Source organism: Dipodomys spectabilis, unplaced genomic scaffold, assembly GCF_019054845.1.
Source record: "Dipodomys spectabilis isolate Male_0828 unplaced genomic scaffold, ASM1905484v1 ptg000019l, whole genome shotgun sequence".
Classification (NCBI taxonomy): domain Eukaryota; kingdom Metazoa; phylum Chordata; class Mammalia; order Rodentia; family Heteromyidae; genus Dipodomys; species Dipodomys spectabilis.
Window position 1 is genome coordinate 17,615,726 of NW_024870696.1, and position 12,989 is coordinate 17,628,714.

Below are 12,989 nucleotides of genomic sequence, written 5' to 3' on the forward strand. Positions count from 1 at the left end.
TCATTTATTGTCTATCTAACAAATATAATAATTCAAACTACACCTTTTCTTTTATAGAGTGCAGATAAGTCTGTTAACATTTCAATTTAAAGGGCAAGATCTCATTGATAGATTGTAGTTTGAGGTTTATTCTTTCTAAGACATATTTACACTCATTTTGCCATGTCAGTTTAGGAAAACCACATACCAAAAGAGGTCAGGGACAAAAAGAATCTATTCGGATTAGAAATAGCATTTATTTAGCTGAAGATTGTCTTAGATCCTTTGTTTAACTATCTTGTATGAGCTCCTACATGCCATCCATGCACAGCATAGGAAATAAACATTCTGGTCACATTAGGGGACTCTACTGGTGGCAGCAAACCTTGGCAAAAGTGAAGTGTAAACTCTGCGATCCAAAAGTAATACGACATCTCTCCATAAAATCACTTGACAAAGGAGAAAAATAATAGGATATAGGGAATTGACTCAAGAGCTGTGGAGGCTGAGAAGTTCCACATTAGACAGACAATAGAGGCTAGTAGGATGACTCTTTAAGTTGAAAGGCCTCAGAACCAGGAAAGCACATAGCGTACGTAACCTTCAGTCTGAGGCAGAAGGCCTAAGAACTTGGGTGTTAGCACTAATAGAAGTTGCAGAGCCCAAGAAAGAGAGCTAGTTTACTTTCTGCCTTTTTGTTCTGTGCAGTCTCCCAGGTGACTGACTAGGTGATGCTGAACCCACATTAAGGGCGTATCTTGCCCACGTCTTTCACCTACCACCAGTCTTTGAAATCACCCTTGCAGACACGACACTTTACCAGTACAGATAATTCTTAATTTAGTTGAGTTGACATCTAAAATTAACCTTCATTCTTTAACTGTCCTCAAGGCCAGGATAGGCTGTGTGTTAAAACTTTTGTCAAAGCCAGTTTCTAAAATCCTACTTACTCACAGACCTGTACAGAGGCCCTTTGTAATAAAAATTTGAACATGAGTTAGAGTTGCTTTTGAGATCAAGTAAACACATTATTACTAAATATTTTTTCATGTCATAACTTTTGGTTCTCTATGCCTCTTCCTTAAACTATTCATTATAACAACCTGGTTTTCCATTTAATTATTTCATCATTTGGGGCTACTTGGCTCTTTTTGAAGCTAGAAGCAATTTTACCTCACAGAACAATCAAATAAATATATATTAAATTATATATATAATTATATATTATTATATATTTATATTATATATAAATATATTTAATTATATACATAATTAATATATTTAATTCCAAGCCCATATGTATTTGTTTTGTTTGTTCATAACAGTAATTCTGTTGTCTCAATTTTATTAGCATTTGTCCATTTTTTAGTACATTTAGATCAAAATATTTTAAGCAACTTACCCATAATGATACAGTTTGGAGTTCCTATCTATATAAATCTGAAGACTTTATTTCACTCATTTGCTCTGCCTATATTTGTAACATTTATATTGTTCCACTTTTTGTTAATTAGATATAGAAAGAGACTTTCTTAACATAGTTGTGGCTTAGTTCATCCTGAAAGCCAATTACTAGCTGTCTGTGCATGCAGAAGTAAATTCTGTGAAGTTACTTTTCCTCTAAGAGAAGACTACAGACCTCTTTGTGAGCTAGGTGCTAGTGGCTCATGCCTGTTACCCCACCTGTCCAGGAAGCTGAGTCCAAAGGCAGCCTGATGAGAAATATGTCTGCTTCTTGAATTTAATGTGACACAGATTCCAGACCCATCTTCAGAGGTTATCTAGTTAAATGATCTTATTTAATATAAGCCTAAGTTTTTATGTTGTAAGGTAATACAAGTTGGATATCCCTAATCCAAAATTCCAACTCTGACACTGTATGTTTCTGAAGCAGAGGGTGCATTTCTCCATGGCTACAACATCTAGTGGTGAAAAGCTTCTTTCACCAATGAAAAGGATTCTTGGAAAATGTGGAGTCATTTCCATTCTTAAACAGCTACCAATCATTCCATGCTATTTGCAGCTTTGCTTCTTAGTATTGTTCATAAAAGAGTCATCGCTGGGTCCTCTAGTGGCAGTTCTAATATCCCACAGCTTTGGTTGTAAAGTTTTTGTTGGGAGAAATCTATATTGTAGCCTACAGTGTCTCTCTTTGCTGTTTTCTGTTTCTGTTTTCTGTTCTAGAAAGTCTGCTTTTGACGAGTTCAGGGTGAGTTATATTTCTTAAAGAGGCTCAAAATCCATGCCAACCATTTGCTAAATTTAGGTCACTAAAAGAGTAGGTAAATCTCAAGTTTATCTTCTTGGTCTCCTCATTTCATCTCCTCTCAATATGGAACACATGAAGTCACAGGAATCACCCATAATTCCCCCAAAAGAGGATACTGAAACTCTCTTAGTGAATTCTGTCACTGTTTTCAAGGACAACTGTGAATGTTTATTTAAGGAGAACCTTCAGCTGGGAAAAGATCAGCAGTGCCCAGGCCCACGTTTATTCCTTGAAACAACTAAAACCCTTGTTGCTATCACCACTAACTCCATCTAAGTATTCCAGTCCTACTAAAATTTTTGTGGTAACTGGAGAAATTATTTCTTCCCTCATATGCCAGTAGTAACAAGATGAGCTGTTTTCAGAAGTAGCTTTATAAAACCAAATGGAAAATTACAATAAAGAATATGTAAACTTGTAAAAATACAAAATTACTTATACCAGGGAATATCAAGGAAACTAGAACTTATACCTCAGATTGGCCGAAGTAACTTTCCCAGCATACAAGTCAAAATTTTTTCTTTCTTCTTCCCATCACTTAGTCATGAAGCCTGAAGAAAGTTCAGGAAGATCCTGGCCTTCATTGAAGTTTGACACCTTTTTCTGTTTCACATCGCTATAATTTGTATTTGGTCTTTCCTTCAGCCATCTAGACTCTGTGGCAGTCTTGAGTTTTTTTGCCTCCTTAGTGTCTATCTTGGAGAGCAAGCCTATAATGTTGCAGAGCCCAGCCATATACACTGTCACAGGAAGCATGCCCCAGCTCTTACTGCTTTCTGAGATTATCTGATAAGCTCATTCTTGGCTATTCCTTTTCCCTATCATTATTATTATTATTATTACATTCTGGGGGAAATGATATATGCAAAGACAACCTTCCCTTCTTTAAGATGAATATTCTGTACTGTTTCCCTAATTATAAATGTCTACCCAAAGGATATAAGCAGCATTTGCACTAATTATAATTACGATGTCATATCAAAAAATGAGTGAAGCGTTCTGAGGATGCAATTGCTTTGTTTTTCTAAGGCTATTCCTGTATTTTATTTCAGACTTTGTTTTTCTGAGCTTTATATCCCTTAGCAATCCTTTTTCCTTTCTTTTTTCTATGTGTTCAGAAATTTTCTGCTTCTAAAATTTGTATTAGGGGGCTGGGAAGGTGGCTCAGTGTTAGAGCACTTGCCTTGCATGCCTGAGGCCCTGGGTTCGATTCCTCAGCACCACATAAGCAAAAAGAAGCCAGAAGTGGTGCTGTGGCTCAAGTGGTAGAGTGCTAGCCTTGAGCTGAAGAGCTGAGAACAGCGCCCAGGCCCAGAGTTCAGGCCCCACGACCGGACCCAAAAAATAAATAAATAAATAAATGAAATAAAATTTGTATTAGAACTTAATCATTAAAAAAAAGGAGTTTTCCTTTAAACCTGACAAATAAATGCACATTGAAAGTTGGCTCTCCACTTCAGATTCCATTGGTATCTTAGGGTAAAGTTAAGAAAGAAGAGGAAATTATTCTCTTGAAGGTACCCTTCAGGAATTTTTTTTTTTCTGTACTTAAAAACTCTTGTTCTTTTCTAGGAGTCCAATGTGCTGATTGCTGCTAACAGTCAGGGTACAATTAAGGTAAGCCATTTCATACATCTCCATTTTAAACTCAGAACCTTTTTTAGACTATAACAGTATATTGAGTTTTGAAGTTCATTCCAAATTATGGGTCATTGCTTCCTTGGGTATGACTAGATTGAAGGAGAAAGTAATAGGTAGCTTGTAACTATGGAGAAGATGATAATGCTTATTGAGATTGTACAGGTGGTAGGTGGATTGATGGGTAGTCATAACAGATGAAGACTATTGAGCATTAACTGTGAGCCAAGCACTCTTAGCTTCCCTTCTACAAATTAACCTCCAAGGCATTCAGTAGTCAGGGTCCAAGACACAATGAGAGGTGCCTGTGCACTGCACTTAAATATGTTGTACTCTCATTTTACTCATCCTCATGTTTCTCTTCTTTTTCTTCTCTGACAAGTAGATTTTTTCCTGAATTCCTAAGGTGAATTAGGATAGAGAAAACATTTTAGTGTTACTTGAAAATTGATTGATCATAGGATTAAGCCACTGATGAAGTCCAGAAATGGAATGTTCTTTGGAACAGCCTCAGTTACAAACTCAAATACAATGTTTTCCAGACACTTTTATGTCTTCTAACAAGCGAAAATAAAATAAAAATTTTGTCAAATAATACTATTAGATATTTGTACCTGGACTATTAGATAAATAAAGCTAGGTGAAGCAGTGAAATTTTTCTAAACAACAGTATTTTGGTGGAGATTTTTAGTGCATAGGTTTCACTAGTATATGAACTGAGCATACCTACGTATTTTCCCTGGATTATGAGAAAGGCTTTTATTTTTTTAACCTTCCAGTGAACATTTATTTTTCTATGATTTTCCTCAGCTTATCAGAGGTAGGGAATACAATAGCCACCCAGAAAGTAAATCCAAACCAAATAAATTGTATGAGATGAAATGGACAAACTCTTCTAAGTATAAGAACTACAGTGATAGATAGTCACACTAATTCATATGGTAGTCTTGTTTTTTTAGGTAGCTAGTTTATCTCTTTGAGTAGCCCTTTCCAAAAAGAAACCAAAATAGCTTAAATGAAAACTAGACTTTTGAGATGAATATGATGGCATAATGATCAGCACTCAGGAGGTTGTAATCCCAGCACTTGAGAGGATCGCTAGTTAGAAGACATCGTATACAAATCTAAGATTTTGTTTTGCAGTATGAATCTCTATTTATTAACTAACCTGTTTGTCAAATACAAAGACCAAGGTCATTATGGAAGCAAAGGTATAAGTCAAACCTTAGCAGTACGAGAACAGAAAGATAGTACCTTTAATTCTATGCTACCTGGAATTACAGTCTAAATGTAAATAATTCTTTTTGTCAGTGTCTCATAATTACCTTCATGTTCCCTGTCCTTTCTTAGCCGTTTGCTTTCCTCTTATTTTTAATAACAAAATAGTAGCACTAACAAAATATCATACCAGATGGTTGACGTTGAAAATGAAAGAAGCAAGGGAAAAAGATGTACACATTAATCATTAGTATTTGATAAGTGTTTGTTTGAGCCAACTAATTTTTGTCAGTAGGAGAAATAAGTAGATTAAAATTGGCAACAGTAATATTTTAAATTTTCTGAAAAGAAAATAGATACAAATATTCCAAATATATTATTTTTATGCTATGCCATCAGCCATCAATTCATTTATCCATGTTCCATGTTATTTATCTTGAAAGCTTACTAATTAACTGTGGTGATAACTAATCTGAAAGAGTTCATGCAGTGCTTGAATTGAAAGTAAGAAAGGATTAATGTCCAATACCTTCACCTTCTTGAGCATTCCTCCAGTTGGTAAATATTCTTTATTTGCTTCCCATTGATAAACATATTAGAGATTCACTGTACTCTATTTTTAAAACTATTATATAATACTCATCCTGTTTTTCCCTCCATTTAGGTGCTAGAATTGGTATGAAGGGTTTACTGAAGACATCTTGTGCTCGGTCTTGCTGAAAAACAACCGCAGCTGTGACAGTGAGAGAAGAAACAGAAATGTCGTGTGATGTCATCTGGGCTTTAGATTTCTTTCGAATACCTTTTTCCATTTTTTCCTCCTTTATGACCTTTGGGACATTGGGAATACCCAGCGAACTCTCCACCATCAATATAACTCCATGGACTTTGCTGCTGTTGGTGGTGTGGTTATCTAATTTTTGTGATAGGGAAATAAATTCTTTTGAATAAAAATAAATAACAAAAAATAATAAAAATTTATTGAGCCACAATAAGCTGCTAAAATTTTTGTCAAATGTGAGGATATAAACTTTCAAGAGGTAGCATACATTAATTTTATAAAAACTTACCTGTGAACAACTGTGAAATACTGTAGGCTGGTACTAACCCCCCAACACCTCTGGATCCGGACCTAGACTTAAATTTTTGACCAAGTGAAGCTAGTTCTAACTGCCATATATGTACTGATAACGTACACATAATGTACCGATCCTTGCTCCAACGAGGATAGCACTAACAACTGACAGATAGGGCTACCTTGTCAGTTACTAGTGCTATCCTCGTTGGAGCAAGGATCGGTACATTGTTTTCTAAAAAAAATCAGATAAGTAGTTCAGCCTTTGCGGGCCAGATGGTCTCTTGATACAACTAACTACTCAGCAGCCAGTAAAGCAGGAAAGCTGCCACACATAGAATGGGAACAAATGCTCAGAAAATAGATGGAATTGTAAAATTTTGCCTACAGATCATGATTTGTTAGCCCATTTATTTTTAAGTAATTTTCAAATTGTAAAAAATTAAGATTAGCAGGCTGGGAAGGTGGCTCAGTGGTAGAGCGCTTGCCTTGCATGCATGAGGCCCTGGGTTCGATTCCTCAGCACCATATAAGCAAAAAGAAAAAATGCTGGAAGTGGCGCTGTGGCTCAAGTGGTAGAGCGCTAGCCTTGAGCTGAAGAGCTGAGGGACAGTGCCCAGGCCCAGAGTTCAGGCCCCACGACTGGACCCAAAAATTTTTTTTAAAAATTAATATTAGCAAACCAAACACATGTCATATAGAGCTACTTTAAAATCTGAGAGCACTTTTCAGCAAAAGATAGTAAAATTATACTCCACACATTTTATTAAAAAATACAAAACAAAACTGGGCTATGCATGGTGGCTCCTGTCTGTAATCCACCTAGTTGAGAGCCTGAGATCAGGACAATTACAGTTTGAGCCTAGTTCAGGCAATAAGTTAATAAGGATTCCTCTTTCTTTTTTGTGTATGTTGATCCTAGGACTTGAACTCAGGGTCTGGGTACTTTTCCCTGTACTTTTGTGTTCAAGGCTGGCACTTCCACCACAACGCCATGTGCAGCCTTTTTGGTTTTTAATTGGAGATGAGAATTTTCAGACTTTCCTGCCCAGGCTGGCAGAACTGTGATCCTCTGATCTCAGCCTCTGGAGTAGGATTACAGGAGTGAGCCACAAGTCCCAGCAAGGAAACCTTATTTTAACAAGCAGGGGTAGTGCGATGCACCTGTTACCCCCACCTGATGACAGTTTAAGCTGGCCCTTGGTAAAACAGGATTCTCCTCAAAAAGCAAAAGAACATAGTAGAGCTGCCTGCCACACTCAAATAAAAACAAGGAGCTGAAGACAATTTAATGAAGATGTTTTGCATAATGTAATCAATATCACAAATGTATCCCTCAATTTGAAATTACTAACACCAGCCACAGGTTCACATTGGTTTACCTGAATATCAGAAAATTAGCAATACATGTACTTTCTATTAAGTAACCTCCTGCAGAGTCTGGAGAAATATGCCATAATCAAGCACATTAATATGTATGCAAGAAAGCATATGAATGGTGTTCACATTGTATGAGTTCCAAGTAAGTTCATTTCAAACATTAGATGAATTTCTTTTTCAGATAAGCTTTCACTTTTGACCAAGGCCACATAGATGGCAACTTTACCTCCACATTAACTATAATAGACACAAAACACCAAACACAGTTTGTATGTTGAGATGGAAGTCTTCCCATATTTTTTTCCTGGGTGGTCACAAACCTCCTTCCTCTCAATCTCCGCCTCCCCAGTAGCTGAAATTATAGGTATGCAATAATAAATATTTGAACTCAATTGTATGTTTTATTTCAGGCTGCCTTCATTGTAAATTGATGTTAGTTCCCTTAGCTTCTTTGGAAGGGTGCATTTAGATGCATTTGGTTATCAAAGCATGCAGCTTTTTAATTAAGACTTTCCTTTAAAGCATTTTCAAATTATTTCTTGGAAAAAGTTAAAAAAAAAAAAACTAAACTGGGCATCTGTGGCTTCCTATTTTCCAACTACTCAGGAAGCTGAGAGCTGAGGATTGTGGCTCAAAGCCAGCCCAGGCAGGTCTATGTTTAATTCACCCGGAAAAAAACAAACAAACAAAAAAAAAAACGGGAGTGGATCTGTGGCTATGTGGGTAGAACACTAGCCTTGAGGAAAAAACAGGAACAGCACCCAGGGCATGAGTTCAAACCCCAGGGCCAACACACACACACACACACACACACACAAAAGTATTAGTCTTTGGTAAGACATCCTTACCAAACTCTTATAAAAACTGCATACTAGTTAAATAATGATTATAGATCATACACATTTTAACACCAAAAATACTTACTCAATATAGGTAGACAAGGTATATTTCAACTATTTTGTGGCTTTTTAGGGGTTCTCACAAAGCTTGTCTTGTACCCAATGAATAGGAATCATCACAGACTTGAGTACTTTACAAAATTCTCAAGATTGAGTTCCTAAGTATTAAGATTTATGAGACTAAGCTGCAATTTCTGAAAGATGAGTGGTACTGGACTGGTACTGGACTGGTACTGGGCTGTTGGAATTACAGGATGCAGTTGAAGTAGAGTGGAGCCTACTAAGGCCTGGTTGAGAATTCTCATTCTGTTACAAGGTTAAGAGGGAAAGGCAGTAATAGCAAAATGTGATTTGTGGAGAATGGATGAAGATGAGTCCCATCAGGAAGAGGTGATCAGTTAAGATAATGTTTGCACTTAAGTTGATAGCATTGTCCATCCCAAAAGCCTGTTTCAATCTTAATGTATATCTTGGAAGATACCTTGTAAATTTGAAGTCATTGTTTTAAGAATAGACCTCAACAAGGTTATTTCTCCGTGGTTATACAATCCCCAGCCAGCAGTAAGTGATTTGGAAATAATAGCCACAATGCTTATGAGCTTTTTTTTGTGTGGGGGGGGCTGGGGGGTCACCAGTTCTCTAAGCAAAGCAATTATTATATAAATGTAACTTGGATCAACTACTTATCCTGAGCTTATTAAATTATATATGATAGTAAGACCTTGCAGTTCCACAGAACTGTTACCTATCAGTTCTCACATGGTTTCTGGTTAATGTGTTTGATACTACTGGACTCTGGACTTCTAGAAATACTTGTTGAGCTCCCATTCTGTATGAAAACTTGTAATACTAGAGAGAAAAATAAATATGCTCCCTGCCCTCAAGATCTTGTCCAGTGGGAGAGACAGGTAAGTACACTGAGTAACCATGGCAGACATAAACCTTAGGTGTACATTGGGATAACAGAGATTATGTTGAAAGATTTAGCTGAGATGTTATCTTCAAAAGCAAGTAAGAAACTATAAGAAGGGAACATTTTAGAGAAACAAGGAATGAATGAGTAGCTCCAATGGCCAAGATGGATAAATGAACAACAAAGTAATAATGGATTACCATCCAAAGTATACATGTATGTGCGCATTTTAAAATCATGAAGCCATACTGCTGGAAATAAATTATTGGATAGATAAGAAAAGACACATTTTCCAAGCAGAGTTCCTGATTTATTTATGTAAACATTCCACTTTCATGGGGATAAAGCATAACCCCACTGAAATGTAGGCTGCCCCTGGTGCCTTCTTCCAAAACCTAGAAAGTGTACGGTGAGAAAAAAAAAAACTACGATGCAGAAACTTCACAGATATCACTTTGCCAATATTGAAGGTAATGCATGTCGATGTTAAATACTGTTGATAGAATGGAATGAAAATGATACTTTATGGGTTTTTTTGTTTTAAAAGGTAATTGAATAACCCCAGCCTAAATGAGGAAAGCAGACAAATCCCTCTTAGGAGACTTGCTCCTAAATACTTGGTCAGTATTCAAAAAATGCTGTTAGCAGAGCCATCGAAAATGAAGTCTGAGTAAAGCAAAGGCCTAAGTATATATGATTATATGTTCTGTGTGCCCTGGAAGATATTCTGAAGCAGAAAAAGGGTATTATATAAAAATGAAGGAATCCCAAATAAAGTGTAAGTGGCAATCTTGGTTTAAAATTTTTAATAAGTGTAACATAGTTACTTGTTAATAGAGGAAGTTAGGTTTAAGGTATAAGGGGTTTTTACTTTTAAATTTTCTGTAAATCTAAAACAGTCCAAAAAAGAAGTTGATCAAAAACTTAGAATTTTTAAAAAAGTAAACGGTGTGAGGGTCAGAATATGCAAAAACAAACGGTACCGGACAGATCAATGTATAACCATAGTACACAAAATTTACAGCCATTCAAATGATTTAGTCATGCAGATAAGTACCTGCCGTTAATTACTGCTACATGAAAGCATTACATCTCAAGAAGACTCAAGAAGTCTTTCCATTGTGTCTGGTTTTAATTCATCCTCCTTCCTCTGTGAGTCATTTCTTCTTTCATAGTTTCAGAAGGAAACACTATGGTACCCCAAATCTGGAAAATCCTGAGGATAATCTTTTGAGATAGTCATAAATTCTAAATTGAAATTACCAAAGTTAACCAACTGTAGGCAATATTGGCGATCTGTTTGAACTGACTTTCGCCCTAGTGCCAAAGCTTATCTGTGGCCAAGGGTTTAGGAACATGAGGAAGAACCACAGAAAATCTTCAATGGAAAGAGCTAGGGCAAAAACAATTGTATATGCAGAATGTAAATAGTGTTAATAGGTGTGAACATCTGATAACTCAGTCCACACTTTCAGTAGAAGTCTACAATGGACATGGGCAGTTGTTCAGAGGGAAGAGAGAGTCACTAGCCACTTCTGTGTGAGCCTCATTCAGCAAAAATTACGTGGTAGTGTTGGTCAGGGGTCAGCATACTCTTCCTGCAAAAGGCCGGGTAAATATGGGAGGCTCGTGTTGGCCATAAAATCTCCATCACAGCTACGTAAGTCTGCACTGTAGCTTGTGAAAGCAGTCCTAGACAAAATGTAAACAAATGTAGTTGGGTCCCTGTAACACCACAAAATTAAGCTTCATTAAATTCTCGTGTTACAATTGTTTTTATTTTCAACTATCATGAGCCATCAGGGATGTAGGAGACAGAAGCTGGATTTGACTTGCAGGCCATAGTTTGCTGAGCCATATTCTAGGTGCTGCCCATGCCGGCAAGGGTGGGAAAGAACAATTCAGTCTTCCCAGCTTGTGTTCATTCCTTTGAGCAAAAGCATTTCTGCACAATAGCATTTCTTTTCCATAATGGTATGACTAGCATAGGAATATGGACAGCCATTTGGATGACACACTACCTAACTAAAAACTTGATTTTGCAGAGTTACATAGTGGCCACAAGCAGTGCTGATATCACTGGTGTGTGTGATTTCAGAGAGAGAACCAGGGCACGTTTTCCCTGCTTAAGCATGACAGGTAGTGAGACAATTTGCACATTTTGTTATTGCGGTGGGCTGTGAAGGTCTCCATCTTTGCCCAGGAACAAGCCTCAGAGTTGGGGGGAGGGGGAAAGAGGAGGTTGTTTTCATTCAATACACTGAAAAATTGTTAAATATGGACAAACAAAGGATATTTTGCAAAACTGATTTCTTCCTTCCCTTCCCTTCTCCTTGCTCTTTTCCTTTTTCTTCATCTTCCTTTCCCTCTCCTCTTTTCCCTTTCTTTTCCATTCTTGCTCTTGCACTATTGAAATATAAAAAGCTCCTTAGGTTCCTTGCGCTTACATGAAGACATGGAACCTGATGCTTCTTCAGAATGACTGAAATGTTTCCCATCTGAAGGCCGTGATCTGATGAGCCTGTGTGCCATAAGAAATTGCTTACTTGTACTTCCCAAATTCTGTATGGTCTCTCCCAGGGAGAATTTCTGGAGATTTCTCAGTTCCCTTAGGGAAAGGTAGTCTTCTAGTTTTATAACCGGTTGTCTGTTGAATTCCAACGCTTTCCTGTACAGTTTCAGTCATATGACTTCTCTAGAAAGACCTTAGGCATTCCTGAAAATTAAAAGGCACTCCTGAGCACAGAGGGCAACATTAGCATATGTGTATTAAAACTTTAATCATGCTAACTTTTCCCATTATCAAGAAATTTTAAAAGAGTTTAAAATATAAAAGTTACTTTTAAAAGTGAGAGGCTAAAGGAAAATTAACTTCTGGAAATTTCAGCAGGTCTATAAAATGTCTTTATTCCGTCTGTTCTCTGAACATGGTATCTGCCATTTTCCATGTGAGCTGATCTACCAAAGGCCACTGTCACAGCTTCAATAAAAGCCAGCATTGGTAAATGCCTGGCAAACTCCTTTTCCAACCACATGCCTAATGCATTGGTTCACTTGAGAATTAGAACGATTGGCTGTAAGCCAAAAAGCAGTGTCACGTGAATATAAAAGTTGTATCTGACTGGTGATGTAAAGACAAAATTTCTGTCTTTACTATCCCATAGCAGACTGCCCATGCTGTCTTCACATACTGGATTAATAGTATTTTATCTACTTATTACTAAAGCTTGGGTTATTAATAATAATGCTGTATTCTATTGCATGCTGAATTAATTTCCTTCAGATACATACCCAAGAGTGGTATGGTCAGATCATATTGAAGTTCTATGTTTAATTTTTCAATAATCTTTCAAACTAGTTTCCATGGTGATTGCACAATTTACATTTCTACCAACAGTGGAAATACTCTGTTTGGGAGAAAGTTCCATGGGCAGCTGAAAAGAATGTGTACTTCTATGTGTAATAGAATATGCTTTAAGTCTCTGTAAAGTGTATTTCCTCACTAGTGGTGTTTTGTTCTGAGATACCCTTGCTGATCCTTTTTGAGTATAGATGTTTTATGTATTGATGAGAATAGATGCTGAGGTCAATGTTTATTTTATGAAATCAGAGGCATCA

At 36.8% G+C, this 12,989-nt stretch overlaps 1 protein-coding gene across 3 annotated transcripts in view; it reads left to right on the plus strand.

Moving 5' to 3' along the window:
* The window catches only part of Cop1 (COP1 E3 ubiquitin ligase), a 100,554-nt gene extending 94,458 nt beyond the window's left edge, over positions 1–6,096 (plus strand). For 2 of the 3 annotated variants that reach the window (XM_042674415.1, XM_042674416.1), the window contains exons 19-20: positions 3,821–3,865; positions 5,769–6,096. In XM_042674415.1, the coding sequence (XP_042530349.1) occupies positions 3,821–3,865; positions 5,769–5,786 (63 nt within the window). In that variant the 3' untranslated portion in view covers positions 5,787–6,096. The remainder of the gene's footprint in view (positions 1–3,820; positions 3,866–5,768) is intronic. The other variant, XM_042674417.1, reaches the window with a different exon arrangement.
* Positions 6,097–12,989: the final 6,893 nt, after the last annotated feature.